This window comes from Gavialis gangeticus, unplaced genomic scaffold (assembly GCF_001723915.1).
Source record: "Gavialis gangeticus isolate Ggan-Ray unplaced genomic scaffold, GavGan_comp1, whole genome shotgun sequence".
NCBI lineage: Eukaryota > Metazoa > Chordata > Crocodylia > Gavialidae > Gavialis > Gavialis gangeticus.
Window position 1 is genome coordinate 33791299 of NW_017729028.1, and position 12915 is coordinate 33804213.

Here is a 12915-nt window from a genome sequence, read left to right on the forward strand (position 1 = left end):
CGGCCGGAGCGGAGAAGTTTGCGGCCGGCGGGGCCGCGCCGGGCCGGGCTGCTGCCGCCGGCCATGGGGTTCCGCCGCCGGGCCAAGAGCCACCCGCTCTTCAGCCAGGAGTTCCTGCTCCACAACCACGCGGACATCGGCTTCTTCCTGGTGCTCTGCGTCCTCGTCGCGCTTATGTTCGAGGTGGGAGCTGCCCCCGGGCCATCCCGCACCCTCCCCCTGCTGCCCCCCGTGCATGCTGCTCTGCCTCAGGAGCTGCCCTTCCTGCCCCCCTCCTTGAGGGGAGCTTTCTCCCCTCTGCCTCTGGGACCCAGGCCAGTGCCCAGCACGTTGCCCCTTTGCTGGCTGCGGAGGAGGTGGCGACAGGGCTCCCGGGGTACGTCCGGGGGTCGCTTCCCTGCCATGAGGGGGTGGCCGTCTCTATGGGACCCCTAGTCCTAGGTATGGGGTCTCGGCCACGACTGTACCGTCTTGTCCCTCTCGAGGAGGGAGATGGCATCCTGCCGCCTGTGCTTTTGGGTGGGGGGGTGGTGACCCTTGTCTCCCTCCAGGGCTTTTTGCTGTCAGGGCAAGTGCTTTTCCTGCGCTAAGCGTGGTGGCAGGGCTTGTTTTCAGGCCGGGGGCAAGAGGGTGCCTGAAAAGATATTGTTTCTTACTGTCGCACCCAGTTCTGGAGCAGGACCCTGCGGTGCTAGGTGCTGGGCAAAGGCAAGAGCAGAAAGACGGTGCCTTCCCCCAAAGAGTTTGCAAAGGGCAGGAGCTGGTAGCATCGGTGTGATGGGCACCAGGTTGCCCCCCCCCTCCCTCCAAGTCCTGCCTCCTCCGGTGGTTGCGTGTGTGGCTGTGCAGGGACAGCTTTTGAGATTTTCATGGGGAAAACCCCATGCCGTTTCCCATCCTGTGTGGTTGCAGGGTGCCTGCAGCCAGGCTGCAATCTTATTGCTCCAGGCACGGTCTTTCCTTGGCAGGAGGGGTGGGGGACTTCCACGCAGCACCTAGGCGGTGATGGGGAGTCAGGTGCTGGACCAGCCCCAGTGGGACAAGGCTGGGTGCTAGCCAAGTCCAGAGCAGGGGACTGCTTGAATGGGGAGAGAGGTGTTATTTGATTCAGTTTGGACTGGGGACATAACGGAGATCTGGGCTCCTCTGGGTTGTTAAAGACCCCCTGGTGCTTCTCAGGATGGCTGGGAGTGATGGCCTTGCTGCCCTTCCTAAATTCGAACCAGCAAAAGGGGGCATGAGATTTTATCTGAGACCCTTTCCTTTCCTCTCATAGGTGTGGTACGGAGGGGCGGTTTAATGCGCTGTGCTGGGAAGAGAAACTTGCTCAGAATATCTTTTGTGGCGGAGGGGAGATGTGTGTTTGGGGGGGGGGTCCCTTATCTAGGTGACCACTCATCTCTTCAGTGGTCCAATCTAAAAGGATTTTTAAGAAATGCAGCCTGCTCTTAACCCCGGATGCACAGCAGACCCGTGGCCGTCGTGCTTGTGTACCAGGCTTTGTGCTTTCGGGGTTCCTCCTATGCTACCGCCGGGTTTGCCTGGCTGTGCTTGGATGGCAAAGTGCACCGGAATGTGTGAAACCAGGGAAAATGGGGGGTTTGGGGGTTTGTTTTTTTTAAGCTTTCCCTAGCTGGGAGTTACTTAAAGAAAAAAGTTGCTTTGCTTGCATGGGGCGGTGTGGATAGGAGGGGATGCGGGTGTGGAGTAGCCCCTTCTCCCTTCCTCTCCTCCTGTTTCCCATTCCCCCAGCTCTGTCCCTTTTCTCTGAAGGAGGTGTGGAGGGAGACAAGTCTTGGAGACCAGAAGCTGTCTGTGCTGCTTTTCCTTTCAGACCCGGCCACACCGCTCCTGCCATCTTCCTGTCCTCCCAACCCTGGAGGTAGAGCCGGGCCAAAACCATGGTTTGCTCTGTCTTGAGAGATGTCCCGTGAGCCCAGCGTGCTCCGACTAAAACAAGACCAGTCAAAGAAGCTCCGTGCAAGCCCACGGCCACCCATGCCCCAGGAGGAGATGGGCACCGTCCGGTCACTCTGCCCAAAGAAGGAGCCCCGTGACTTCCCTCCCGTCCCCATGCCGGGGATGGGAGGGAAGTCCCTTCCTGGGGAAGTCCCTTCCCTGAAAGTCTGTCCGGTCTCTGCGGGGCCCTTTGTCAGCCTCTTCTCCTGTTTTATCCGTCTGAGGGCCCTGCAGGCCCGCGGGCACCGCGGAGAGGAGCAGGGACTCGGGGAGAGCAGGCTCCTTGCAGCCCTGGCGCTTGGCAGAGAAATGTCAGGAATGTAGCGCTTCCCTCCCCTTCCAGCTTTCCTCTTTCTCCCCTCGGAGGGGAGGAGACGAGGGCGGGTGCTTGGCGGTTCCTGCTGAACAACTTAGCCCTTCAGGCTTGCTCCATACGTGGAGCTGCGCAAGTCTGTGGTCAGTGTCTCAACTGAGTGTGAATGTGTCTGACGGAGACGGTTCCCCCCCTCGCCTCCTGCCCTCCCTTCCCAGCTCAGTGCCACGTTTCAAAAGCAAATTGAGACTGGAGGGTAGAGGGGGGGAGTCTCTTCCAGCAAATGGGAGGAGAAGAAAATCCACTTCCTTAACACCCCCCCCAACAATTTTTCCCCTCCCTTTCATCGCAGTGCCCTGAATGAACAAGTAGTTTCCAGTACACAGAAAACCGTAATGTCTTTGAATGTTTTTTTTTTTTTTCTCCTTTCCCCCTTAAAACTCGGAGCCAGAAAGGCCAGCTGGCTGGGGCATAAATTCCAAAACCACATGCAAATGCTGCTAAGTCGGGCATGCCGGCTGCAAGTTTCTTAGTTGCACTTCGGGGGGGGGCGGAAATAGAAAATAACATCAGGGACTTTTCAGAGGACGGCTCTGCTGTCTGGGAATGCAGAGGTGTGCGCCGGTGCTTTTACCGATACTGTTGTTGCAGTGGGGAGCTGGGGGGTGGCTTTGAGTATTGGGTTGCAGCTTGCTGGGATAGCTGCCTCCATGCTGTGTGCCAACTCAGGCTCTAGTGAAGTGGTCTGGATGCAGACATCCCTTTATTACCCTGAGCCGGATGGGTTGTCCTGGCCTGTGAATGCATCGCTTAGAGGGCTGTTTCAAAACCCTTGACCTTTTTCTCTTGCTGACAGTGAGCATGCCCTGACCAGGCCTTGTTTCTGCCGTCTTTAGCCTCAGAGCCACGTGCTAAATAAACTCAGTCAGGCTTTTTGAAGCTTTAGCGCAGTCGGAAGATGTCTGATCGACAACTGTAGTACAGCCTACGTTAGTAGTTTTATTCGAACCTTCCACTGTGGCTGCTGGTGACAGGGTGGGTAAGAACGGGATGTAGTTCCCAGCCAGACCTTGGGATAAAATGCTCCAAAGCACCAGCATGATGTCAGCTCCTAAAGCCGTGCCTGAGGCATACTTATCGTTCCTGGAAGCAGTGTTTTCCACCCCGCATCTCAAATCAGGAGCATCCAGCTCGCCGCGTGGCCTGGACGTGTCTACACTGCTTCAGTTTGAGAGGCAGCACTCGGGGAGCAGCGGAGTGCAGTTGAGGGCATGATAAGGTTTCTGTATAGTTGGGGCCCCATGTAGGTGGGGCTTTTGATCATTTTGCCCCTTGTAAGGCTGGATTTGCAAAATTCATAGAAAAATAGGGTTGGGAGGGACCTCCAGAGGTCATCTAGTCTAACCCACTACCTGAGACAGTATCGTCCCTATCCAAACCATCCTATAAAAATCCATTGTCTGCCCTATTAGTGAAACTGCGTAGTCAACCCTAATACAACCACAAGACATAACACCCTAACCAGCCACAGAAAAGAATGGGGGGACCACGGTGGCCAACATCCTGATGCTGCAACGGTCATTAAAATATTCTGGAGAGATCCAAGGAAGAGGGCCATACCCCTTGCTACACAGGAAGGCAACCCTCCTGTCCCCAAGTTCATACCAATCTGACTATGGGGTAAAATTCCTTCCTGACCCAAAATATGGCAGTCAGTTTGACCCTGCGTGACAGGGCAAGATCCTCATAGTCAGGAAACTCTGGCTTAAGTTCTAGCAGATGCATTGGCGCACCCCAGCCTTGGCTGCAACACCCAGTGCTTCTGAGGATGGTGAAACTATCCTCCCCCACCCCAATATAGGTGGTAGCAGGAGGGGAAAAAATTCCTTCCTAGCCTCATATAGCAACCAGCAAAGCCCAGAAGCATGGGAAATACCCGTAGTAGAGCATAGGCATCGCTATGCCTAGATCATTCCCGACCTGTGGCTGTCCAACCTCTTCCCGAACTCTCCTTGGCCCCCAGTTCTTGGTCACTGTTGGCGATACCCTCGCCCTCTTTCATAACCAGGACCCATAACCCAGGTGGTACCTCTGCTTGCACTCTTGCACGGAGGCTCTTGCCATCTCCTGCTACTCATTCCTCCCTAGTGCTTCCAAGATCCAGCCTGCATCCGTTTGGCTAGAGCAGTGATTCTCAACCAGGGCAGTACAAGATCTTTTTAAGGGTGTTGGGGTATGCTGCACTGTTATTAGTGCTATTAGGCATGCAGACACCTGCACATGCTTCACAAGAGAAACCCAGGCATTTCAAATAGGAACCCAGCGTACCAAAACCACTCGACCTGGTGTAGGCTGAATTCTTTGCACCAGAAGAATGACTCTCTCATGTTTCTGTACTTAAGAAATGAATGAAAGCTAAGAGATGGCATTTTTTGAGGAGTGCCTTGAGTCTAACAAGGGGTGCCTTGTGTTGAAAAATGTTGAGAACTCCTGGGCTAGAGGCTGTTTGCCCCAGGCAGGCTCTTCCCCTGGGAGGGGTGTACCGGGGCTACAAGACATTTAATGTCTTATCCAGAGCCATAGGCAGATAGGGTTCTTTGGGTAAATGGGATATCTTTTATCAGACTGACTAAATAGTTGGAAAAATTGTTCTTTGCAAACTTTCAGGGACAAACACCCTTTTGGGGCATAGGGAAAGCCATGCAGACAGGTTGGGCTGGGGTGGCTTGTGGCTGAGGTCCTGGAGCACGGTGTGCAGAGCTTGCCTTTGCCCCCGTGGCTGGAGCTGGGCTCCCCGTGGGGTGTCTCGGGTCTCTGCGCAGCCAAAGTCCTGCTATCCCTACAGACTTTCTTGTGGAGACGCTCCGGAGGAAACGTCGGAGCCCAGCCTCACAATAGACCGTTTCCGGTCAGGAAGGATTTCTCAGGGCTCCCAGCACTTCCCAGAAGGCTGGGAGTATGTTAATAGGGTTTAACCCTTTCCCTTACACTGGGCCACAGGGACACTGCTGTCCCAGGTGGTCTCTGTGCCTGGGGGCTGCCGGTGCACCTTATCCCAATCATCTTTAATAGTCCCTGGGGCAGGGGCCAGAACCCAGATCTGCTTTTTCCCAGGGGAAGTGTCCTCATCACTGGGGAACAGAGGCAGGCTCCCTCATTCTTACTCTTTCTCTAATCCTGTGAATCTGGCATTCATGGCTACACAAGAAGGGTGGCTGGCCGTCGGGTCACTTTCCCAGGAAGTGGGAGACGAGGAGGGCCTACAACTTAGGTCTCCCACTTTCCGGGTAAGCGCTCTAAGCACTATTCTATTTTTGAAGGCCTCTTAGTTCCCACCACCACAGTTGCATTGTTGAATGGAAGTGGCTGCTATGCCTTGGGCTGAAGGCAATACTGGCTGTATTCATTAGGTGTGGTCTGAGCCTGCCTAACGAACGAGTCCCCTCCAGGGACTTAGGGGTGGGGAGGCCTCACTTGAATGTCCTTGGGTGGGAGACAGGCCCAGAGCCCCTCATATCGGGCAAGATGGTGGCAGTACTGGACACAAACAGTCGCAGGGCATGCGGTGCCAAAGCGAAAACACCGGCATTCAGCATCTAGGCAGTTGGGCAGCATTTCTGGCATCAGGGGCAAGTGGCTGGTCTCTGCCTTTGCCCTGTAGGCACCAGCATCCTGTTTTGGGTCCATGCCTCAGCTCATCACCCAGCACAATAGTAGCAAAATGAACCATGTTTCTTCCCTCCTGAACCCACCATCCAAAAATCATAAGGCTCATGCCTTTCATGGGACAAAAGCATGTTTGAGGTTGAGCTGTTCGGTGCCATCCCAGTTGCATCCCAGAGTTTGTGGGAGGCAGGAAGGGGCGCGGGATTCCCCAGCATGCGAGTTCGCTCCTGCAGACCTGCCAGCACCCGGCGGGAGGCAGCTGGGCCGAGCGGGCACTGGGGAGGACTCGCTCTGGATGTAAATCAAAGCAGTGGCAGAGAATCGCTTCTGTTTCCAACAGGGAAGAGCCCTCGAAACTCCTTGCTTCAGTCCCAAATTGCTCCTTAGTCACTGAATCTTCTTAACGACGCTGTAGCAATGAATGCATGTCTGGAAGGACTGACCCAACTTGCTGTGGACTACACCTGGCCAGGTGTGTGATGCCAGTGCTGTGACGTGAGCAACTTCCGCTGCCACTTGCTGTTGCCTTGCTGGCCCACCTCCTCCCCAGATTTCTGTCATCAGCATCTCCTAGCTGCATTCCTCTTGAGTGGGTATCACTATCCCCATTCTACAGAGGGGGCAACTGAGGCACAGCAAGGGGAAGGCAGTTGGCTAAAGTCACCTAGCAGAAGGGTCAGAAACACAGTTCAGATCTTTGGCAAGTCCTGAGTCCCAACCTAGTGCTCTCTCTGCTGCCTTGCACAGCTGGAAATGGGCAGGATAACAAACTTCTGTGATCTGGTGTTTAAAATCTTGTGGATCACAAGCAGCAGAGGTGCTCTGGTTCTTGCAGTGCACTTACCTCTTGTCTCCATGATGCTTTTGGTGGTGTGGCCTTGCTAAATTTGGAAACAGCCTCTCGCCTCCCTCTGCCCTGAAAGCAGTGGGGAGTTTTAGTTTAGTCAGAGCCAGAAGCACATCTGGGTTGTAGGGACACTCCCCAGCCAGCGTGGAGGACCTGGTGGTAACACTACTGTGCGGTGGTGCTTTTATCTGGTTCTCAGCATTGAAACATCCCTACCAAACAGTGAACTGTGCTGTTTGCAGACTTCATTCTCCAGGTGCTTGGCCCCTTAATGAGCTTTATATGGAGGATGCTCTAAAAACACTTCACAAGTGTAAACAAATGAAGTCTCCCGCTAACCTTTCTGCATGCATGAGAGTCCTCCCTGAGGGGCGGGTGGGGAAACTGAGGCAGGGAGAGGTCAGTGGCTTGACTGAGACTCTGCAGCTTGTTGCAGATCTAGATGCAAGTAGGACGCATCACTTAATGTGATGGGAATTGCCCTGGGTGAATGGGAGAGGATTTTTAATGATCTTATATTTCTGTATCGATTCCATCAAATAGTTCAGAAATCATTTTAAAACATGCTGCTGCTTATTTAATCCTTGGGGTCTCGGCTTCCAAATTTCGGAGTCCAATGCGTATGTGCTTTGCATCTGGAACGTACTTGGGGTTAATGAGGTTTCTTCTTCCAATGGACGATCTGACTGGCATGGCTGGGAGAGTTTCACTTTCACTTCCTTTTGGGAAGTCAGGATTTTCACAAGTGTTTTTTTGGGGGTGGGAGGGGTGCTTAGTTTAAATTTGTTAAAGGAACCTGATTTCCACACCCCCCCCACACACACACACACCTCCCAGCAAAGGTGGCGCATACTCAAGCATGTCTAATACAGGTATTCAGAATAAAAAAAACTTGGAATATGAAAATTGCAGCTGCAATAACCTAATAATGCTGGGAACAAGGGTCGTGCATGCTTTGGTATAGGGGTTGCATGGGATTTAGATCAATGGCTCCCAAAGGGTTGGGGCCCCGGTTGGTTTGTGAGGGAGCCCTTCCTGCACCCTTAACCATCACACTTATAATTGGGGGAAAAAGAAGATGCCCTCACTAATCCACAGGCCACCGACCACAGTTTTGCAGCCCATGCTTTGGGAACTGCTGATCTAGGTTCCCTTCTAAAAGGGGAAAAAAATGGCTTTCTGATCTACAGTATATGGGGCAGGAGACTCCCACCCTAGCAATTATGTGGATGCCCCTGTCTATCCAGCTGGAAGATAATTGATGCGCAGTGGCCACCCGCCTTCAAATACTCATGGAGGGTTGGCCCTAGTCCTAGTAGTGTGATGTTCTTTAGATTTTTATCCCTGTTTCAGTGGACTTCCCCAGGACATATAGGGCAAGTCTGATACAGTGCCTGATTTTGGCAGCTCTGTATTTGCAGGTGCTGACAATACCCCTTTGCATGCTGGTCTCTTTTTCCTCTTTGGCCCAGACTTTTCCCCAAAGCTCTGCTGAAAATTGCTGCTCTGACAGCCTCACAAGGTTTTGCTGCGTTGCACCCTTTACTGGGATGGTGCATGGGGGCAGAAGGCTATTTTAGGGGGTCATTTCGGGTTGGGCTAAATACAAGCAAGTGACTAGGTCCGGCATGTGTCTGCCTAATGCTGGGGTTGGGTATTAGTGTCACTGGACTGGAAGCTCGGAGGATTGACTTTCAAGAGTATGTTTGCTGTCTAACCCAAAGTCCAGTGGAGCGGGTGGGGGGACGGAGCCCAGGCCGGGATGAGGCACTGAATTGCAAACCCAGCTGGCTGGTGGCTGGAGGAGAGTGCGAGGGCCCAGCGATTGCAGGGTATTTGGGGCATTTTGTGTTGCCAACAGCTTCGCCTTGCAAAGGGCAAGCACTGCCGCCTCCTCCGCCCCCTTGCTCGTTACTCATCCCCCTAATCTGACCAGTCGCCACGTCGCCAGCTGGCAGGACACTCGACAGATTCCAGACCCCAGCTGGTGCCAGCGTGTTTATGCGGGCAGCAGGAGAGGCTGGCAAGGGGCCCATCCACGGAGCTGCTGCACAGCTCTGCAGAGGGAGGAAGGCGAAGGCATCTGGGAGATGAGATGCCGGCTTGTTTGCTCACACCCAGCGGCTCTTGGGGATGTAGAGGCTGATGACTTTTGTTTGCTGGCAAGAGCAAAGGCAGCATTTGGATTTTCCGTGATGGTCATTGCTGCTTGTGGGGTAGCCTGTTGAGGCTGAATGGCTTGTTGGGGGCCCGTGGTGCCCGGTGCTGCACAACCTTAGAGTATATGATAGTTGTTGCCTCAGTTCACAGTCAAAGCTTGAGGTTTCTTGAAAGCCCTTATGTGACTTCAGTGTTGAAGGCATCTCCCAGGTTGGGTATAGTGGAGTTGCTCTGTTTTGCACATTTATTCTTTGCTTAGTTATTCACATTAAAACCCCCAATTTCATCTGATTTGGATGTGGATTAAATGCCAGAGCCCTGTGAGTACAGAATGAGGGTGCGCATGGGGGGCGAGAAAGGTTGGTTTAATAAAAGATTTCAGATTTACCCAAAGAATCTTGTCTGCCTATGTCCTTAGACCAGCACGGCTACAACCTACATCCCTTAACAGAGAACAGCTTTTTGCACTTCCCATTCAAGCCCTCTCTTCTTCTTCAGCACCTCTGCTGTGCAGACAAATCCTTAGATGCCTTTTGAAAACCTCTCCCTCAGACCCCATCAGTGCTTGGTAGAGATTAGGGGCAAGGTTATTTGGGTAAATGTGATATCTTTTATTAGACCAACTAAATCATGGGGGAAAAAATTGTTCTTTGCAAGCTTTCAGGCACAAACACCCTTCTTCAGGCCTGGGGAGAGTCTGCTGGTGTTCTCCTGAATGAAGTAGAAGCCAATATGCAAAATGCAGATGCATGGCAGTGAGGATCAGAGGAGAGGAGAGACAATAGTTGTGAGACAGGTAGGTGACAGGGTCAAGGGGGAATGGTGATTTGGTGATAGAAAGTAGCTGGTAAGATGTGGAGAGGTTGCCTGGGGTTACCAGATGGCAGGCAGGTTATAATGTACCATAAATCCAATGTCTATCTTGAGTGTCTGGGTTTTTTTTGTATCCAGTACATTTATGAAGTGAAGTCCGTAGACTCGTCTACGAAAGGTGTTTTGTAAATCCCCTTTGAGGATTAGAGCTGAGCGATTGGAGAGAGAGTGGTTGTCATCTGAGAAGTGTGCACATGCAGGGAATTGGATATTTTTGTCTTGATGGATTTCCAGTGTGCGTTTATCCTGGTGTGCAGTTGCTTGGTTTCTCCTACGTGTTTTCCATCAGGGCACTTAGTGCGCTGAATAAGATGTGTAACATTTCTGGAGGTGCAGGTGTGAGATCCAGGAAAGGTGATGTTTCTGTTGTGGGGTGTCGTTATTGTGGGAGTGGTGGAGATGTGTTGGCAGGTTTTACATTTTCGGCATGGTTCGGATCATGGTAGAGTTTAGGCATCTCCCTTCATTGAAAAACCCAGCTTTTAAAGAGCAGACGTGGTGGTTGAACAAGAGGAGCAAGTGGGTCAGGGTGGGAAGTGCTGGGTACAATAAAGTATGAGGCTTCTTAGCTACCCAGGAGATGGGATCACAGCTTGGTGTCCTGGGCACCGTCTCCTGGCTTGGGGTTTTTTTAGCTCCCCTGTGATGCTGGAAAGCTTCTGGTTCACTCTTTGGTACTTCAAGATCTTATTGAAAAATAAGGCCTCTCCAGTCAGTGTGAGAGCCAAATAATCTGCAAGACACTCCTTCTGTGGCAAATTCCCTTTCCAGTTAACCCTTACATGAGACGCTTGATGATGCTGTGCCAGCACTGGTCCTTGGCGTGGCTCTGTGAGCCAGGGAAATCTCCGTCTGCAAAATGAGAAGAAATAAAGGTGCCAAGACAGAGATGATGTAACCGCATCTGTGGACAACGTGACTGAGCTGAGTTGACTTCACTATGTATGTCCCTCGAACCTGCTATCTTTGTATGTTGCCGGTCTCTTAACCCATTGCACGGACTCTTCTTCTGCTTGCTTGTTGCAGCCCCCGCAGCATCTTCCCCCAGCTCAGACTACAAGCCCTGTGGCGTGTGTGGTCTGATGGGGCCCCGATTTTGGAAGTCAAGGCTGGATGCCCTTCTGGATGGAGACACCCCAGCTCAGCCGCAGTCTGTGGGCTCTGTCCAGGAAACCAAAGGATTGCAGCCTGTGTTGTGCAGGAGGTCAGACTGGAGGGATGATTGTGCCCATGAAACAAAGAGATCTTGAAAATTGTGTTTTAAAGAACGACTCTGGTTCTACAAAGCTCCGGTGCTACTAATCTGGGGGCTTTCTAGGTCTGGGAGAACATGGAGAGTTGATCCAGTTTCTTTTGATCGCCGCAGCTCTTGTGCTAGTGATGTAGGTCAAGGTGGGAAGCTCCAGAGGCTTGAATGATCTCCACAGGGCAGGTACCATAAGAGCAGCACCCGGCTGAGTTTCAGGGGGAGGTGCTTCTACTCCCTGCACTCTTGGGATGGAGAGACGGGGCTTGGGATTTGGACTTGGACCCTGCTCCCAGGTCCAAGTCCAAATCCCAGATGGCCAGATAACCCATCTATCATTTGCAGAAGGAACCTGGCGTGATCCAGCAAAGTGTAGCATAAGTGCAGAGATGGACCACGCAGCAATTGCTCCCATTTTTTAGGTGGGGAAACCGAGGCATGGAAGTGAAGGGACCTGTCCAAGGTCACACAGCAAGTCAGTAGCAGTGCTGGGAAGAGCATTCAGATCCCCTAGCTTCCAGGCACTAGATCATCTCACAGCGCAGCACAGGGGGTCACCTCTGCTTGGAGAGGGTCAGTTCGGCTGGACTGGTAGCGTGGAAAACCGCTGGGTCAGCAGGCCTGTTAGTCCTTGCAGGTCTCTGGGCTTTTCCCTAGGGAGAAAGGAAGACCAAGGGGTGTCGGCTGTAGGCAGCATGATGCAACATGGTTTCATGCCTGTGGAAGTGGTAATGCAGCGTGAAAGGAGATTTCGCAGTCTCTGTATTGGCCTCTCTGAAAGCTGCCTTTGTGCTTTCATTCCCCCATGGAACTGGCTGGGGGAAGTTGAGGGAGGGTGGATTCGACTTCCACATGCAGCCAATGAAAAGGACCGGTGTAAGGTCCAGGATAAGCCCTGTCGGGGGCCAGTGACAGCAGTAATGTCATAACTCTCATGAGGCCTCCATCCGGAAAGCCGGTGCTATGTGGCATGGGGGCACTGGGATTCCCAGCAGCATGCAGTGATGCATTTCAGACCTTGGCAGCCTGGGAGACTTGCAGCATTTTAAAACTGGATCATTCTGGCTGCCCCATGTCTTTCCCTTTCGTTCAGTCGTGGATGCTAGTGGTTGCTGCTATTCCACATGGCCAAAGCAAAGAATAGCCGGTGTTTTGGTCCATTTGAGAGCCTGGAGCTAAACTTGCAGGTGGCAGAAAGCACTGGCTTGATCACTTCACTAGCGAGTGGCTGCTAAAATCACGGTGGACTCAGCCAGGTCTTGGGGTACTGAGGTAGGACGCTATGGAGGATGCATGGCTGCAAATGCTTCAGTGGTCAGTAGTTGCTTTAGGGCCAGGAACCTTTCCACAACCCGGGATCAGGAACTGGAGTCTGATCCATATTGTGCTGTCCTGTGAGATGATCCAAAGAAGCAAATGGCATCTGGAAATTAGGGGATCTGAATTCTCTTCCCAGTGCTGCTGCTGACTTGCTGTGTGACCTTGGACAAGTCCGTTTACTTTTGTGCCTCGGTTTCCACACCTATAAAATGGGAGCGATTGCTGTGTGTCCATCTGTGCGAATCAGTTGGCCTGTTATCCCTTCAGGTGCTAATATTACTTGTCTGTTGGCTATTAATCATTTGATGTAGAAATTTTCAGAATGTGACTGAACTTCAACCCCCACCGTAGGGCAAGGATTAGATATTGGTACCAACTCTTGACGTGCTATCGCAGCCCTTTCCTCTGCACTGTTGTCACAGACCTCCTTGGTTTTCTTCACCCTTCCCTGGCTGAAGATGCAGTGGAGAGCAGCAACTCCATTCAGGCAATGAGTTTCATAGTAGGTAGGGTCAGAAGGGACCTGAGCAG

General features: G+C 52.5%; 1 protein-coding gene across 2 annotated transcripts in view; it reads left to right on the plus strand.

The window, feature by feature from the left end:
- Positions 1-6: 6 nt before the first annotated feature.
- The window catches only part of TRAM2 (translocation associated membrane protein 2), a 39857-nt gene continuing 26948 nt past the window's right edge, over positions 7-12915 (plus strand). Inside the window, exons 1-2 of one of the 2 annotated variants that reach the window (XM_019520923.1) lie at positions 7-183; positions 1835-1882. In XM_019520923.1, the coding sequence (XP_019376468.1) occupies positions 64-183; positions 1835-1882 (168 nt within the window). In that variant the 5' untranslated portion in view covers positions 7-63. The remainder of the gene's footprint in view (positions 184-1834; positions 1883-12915) is intronic. The other variant, XM_019520924.1, reaches the window with a different exon arrangement.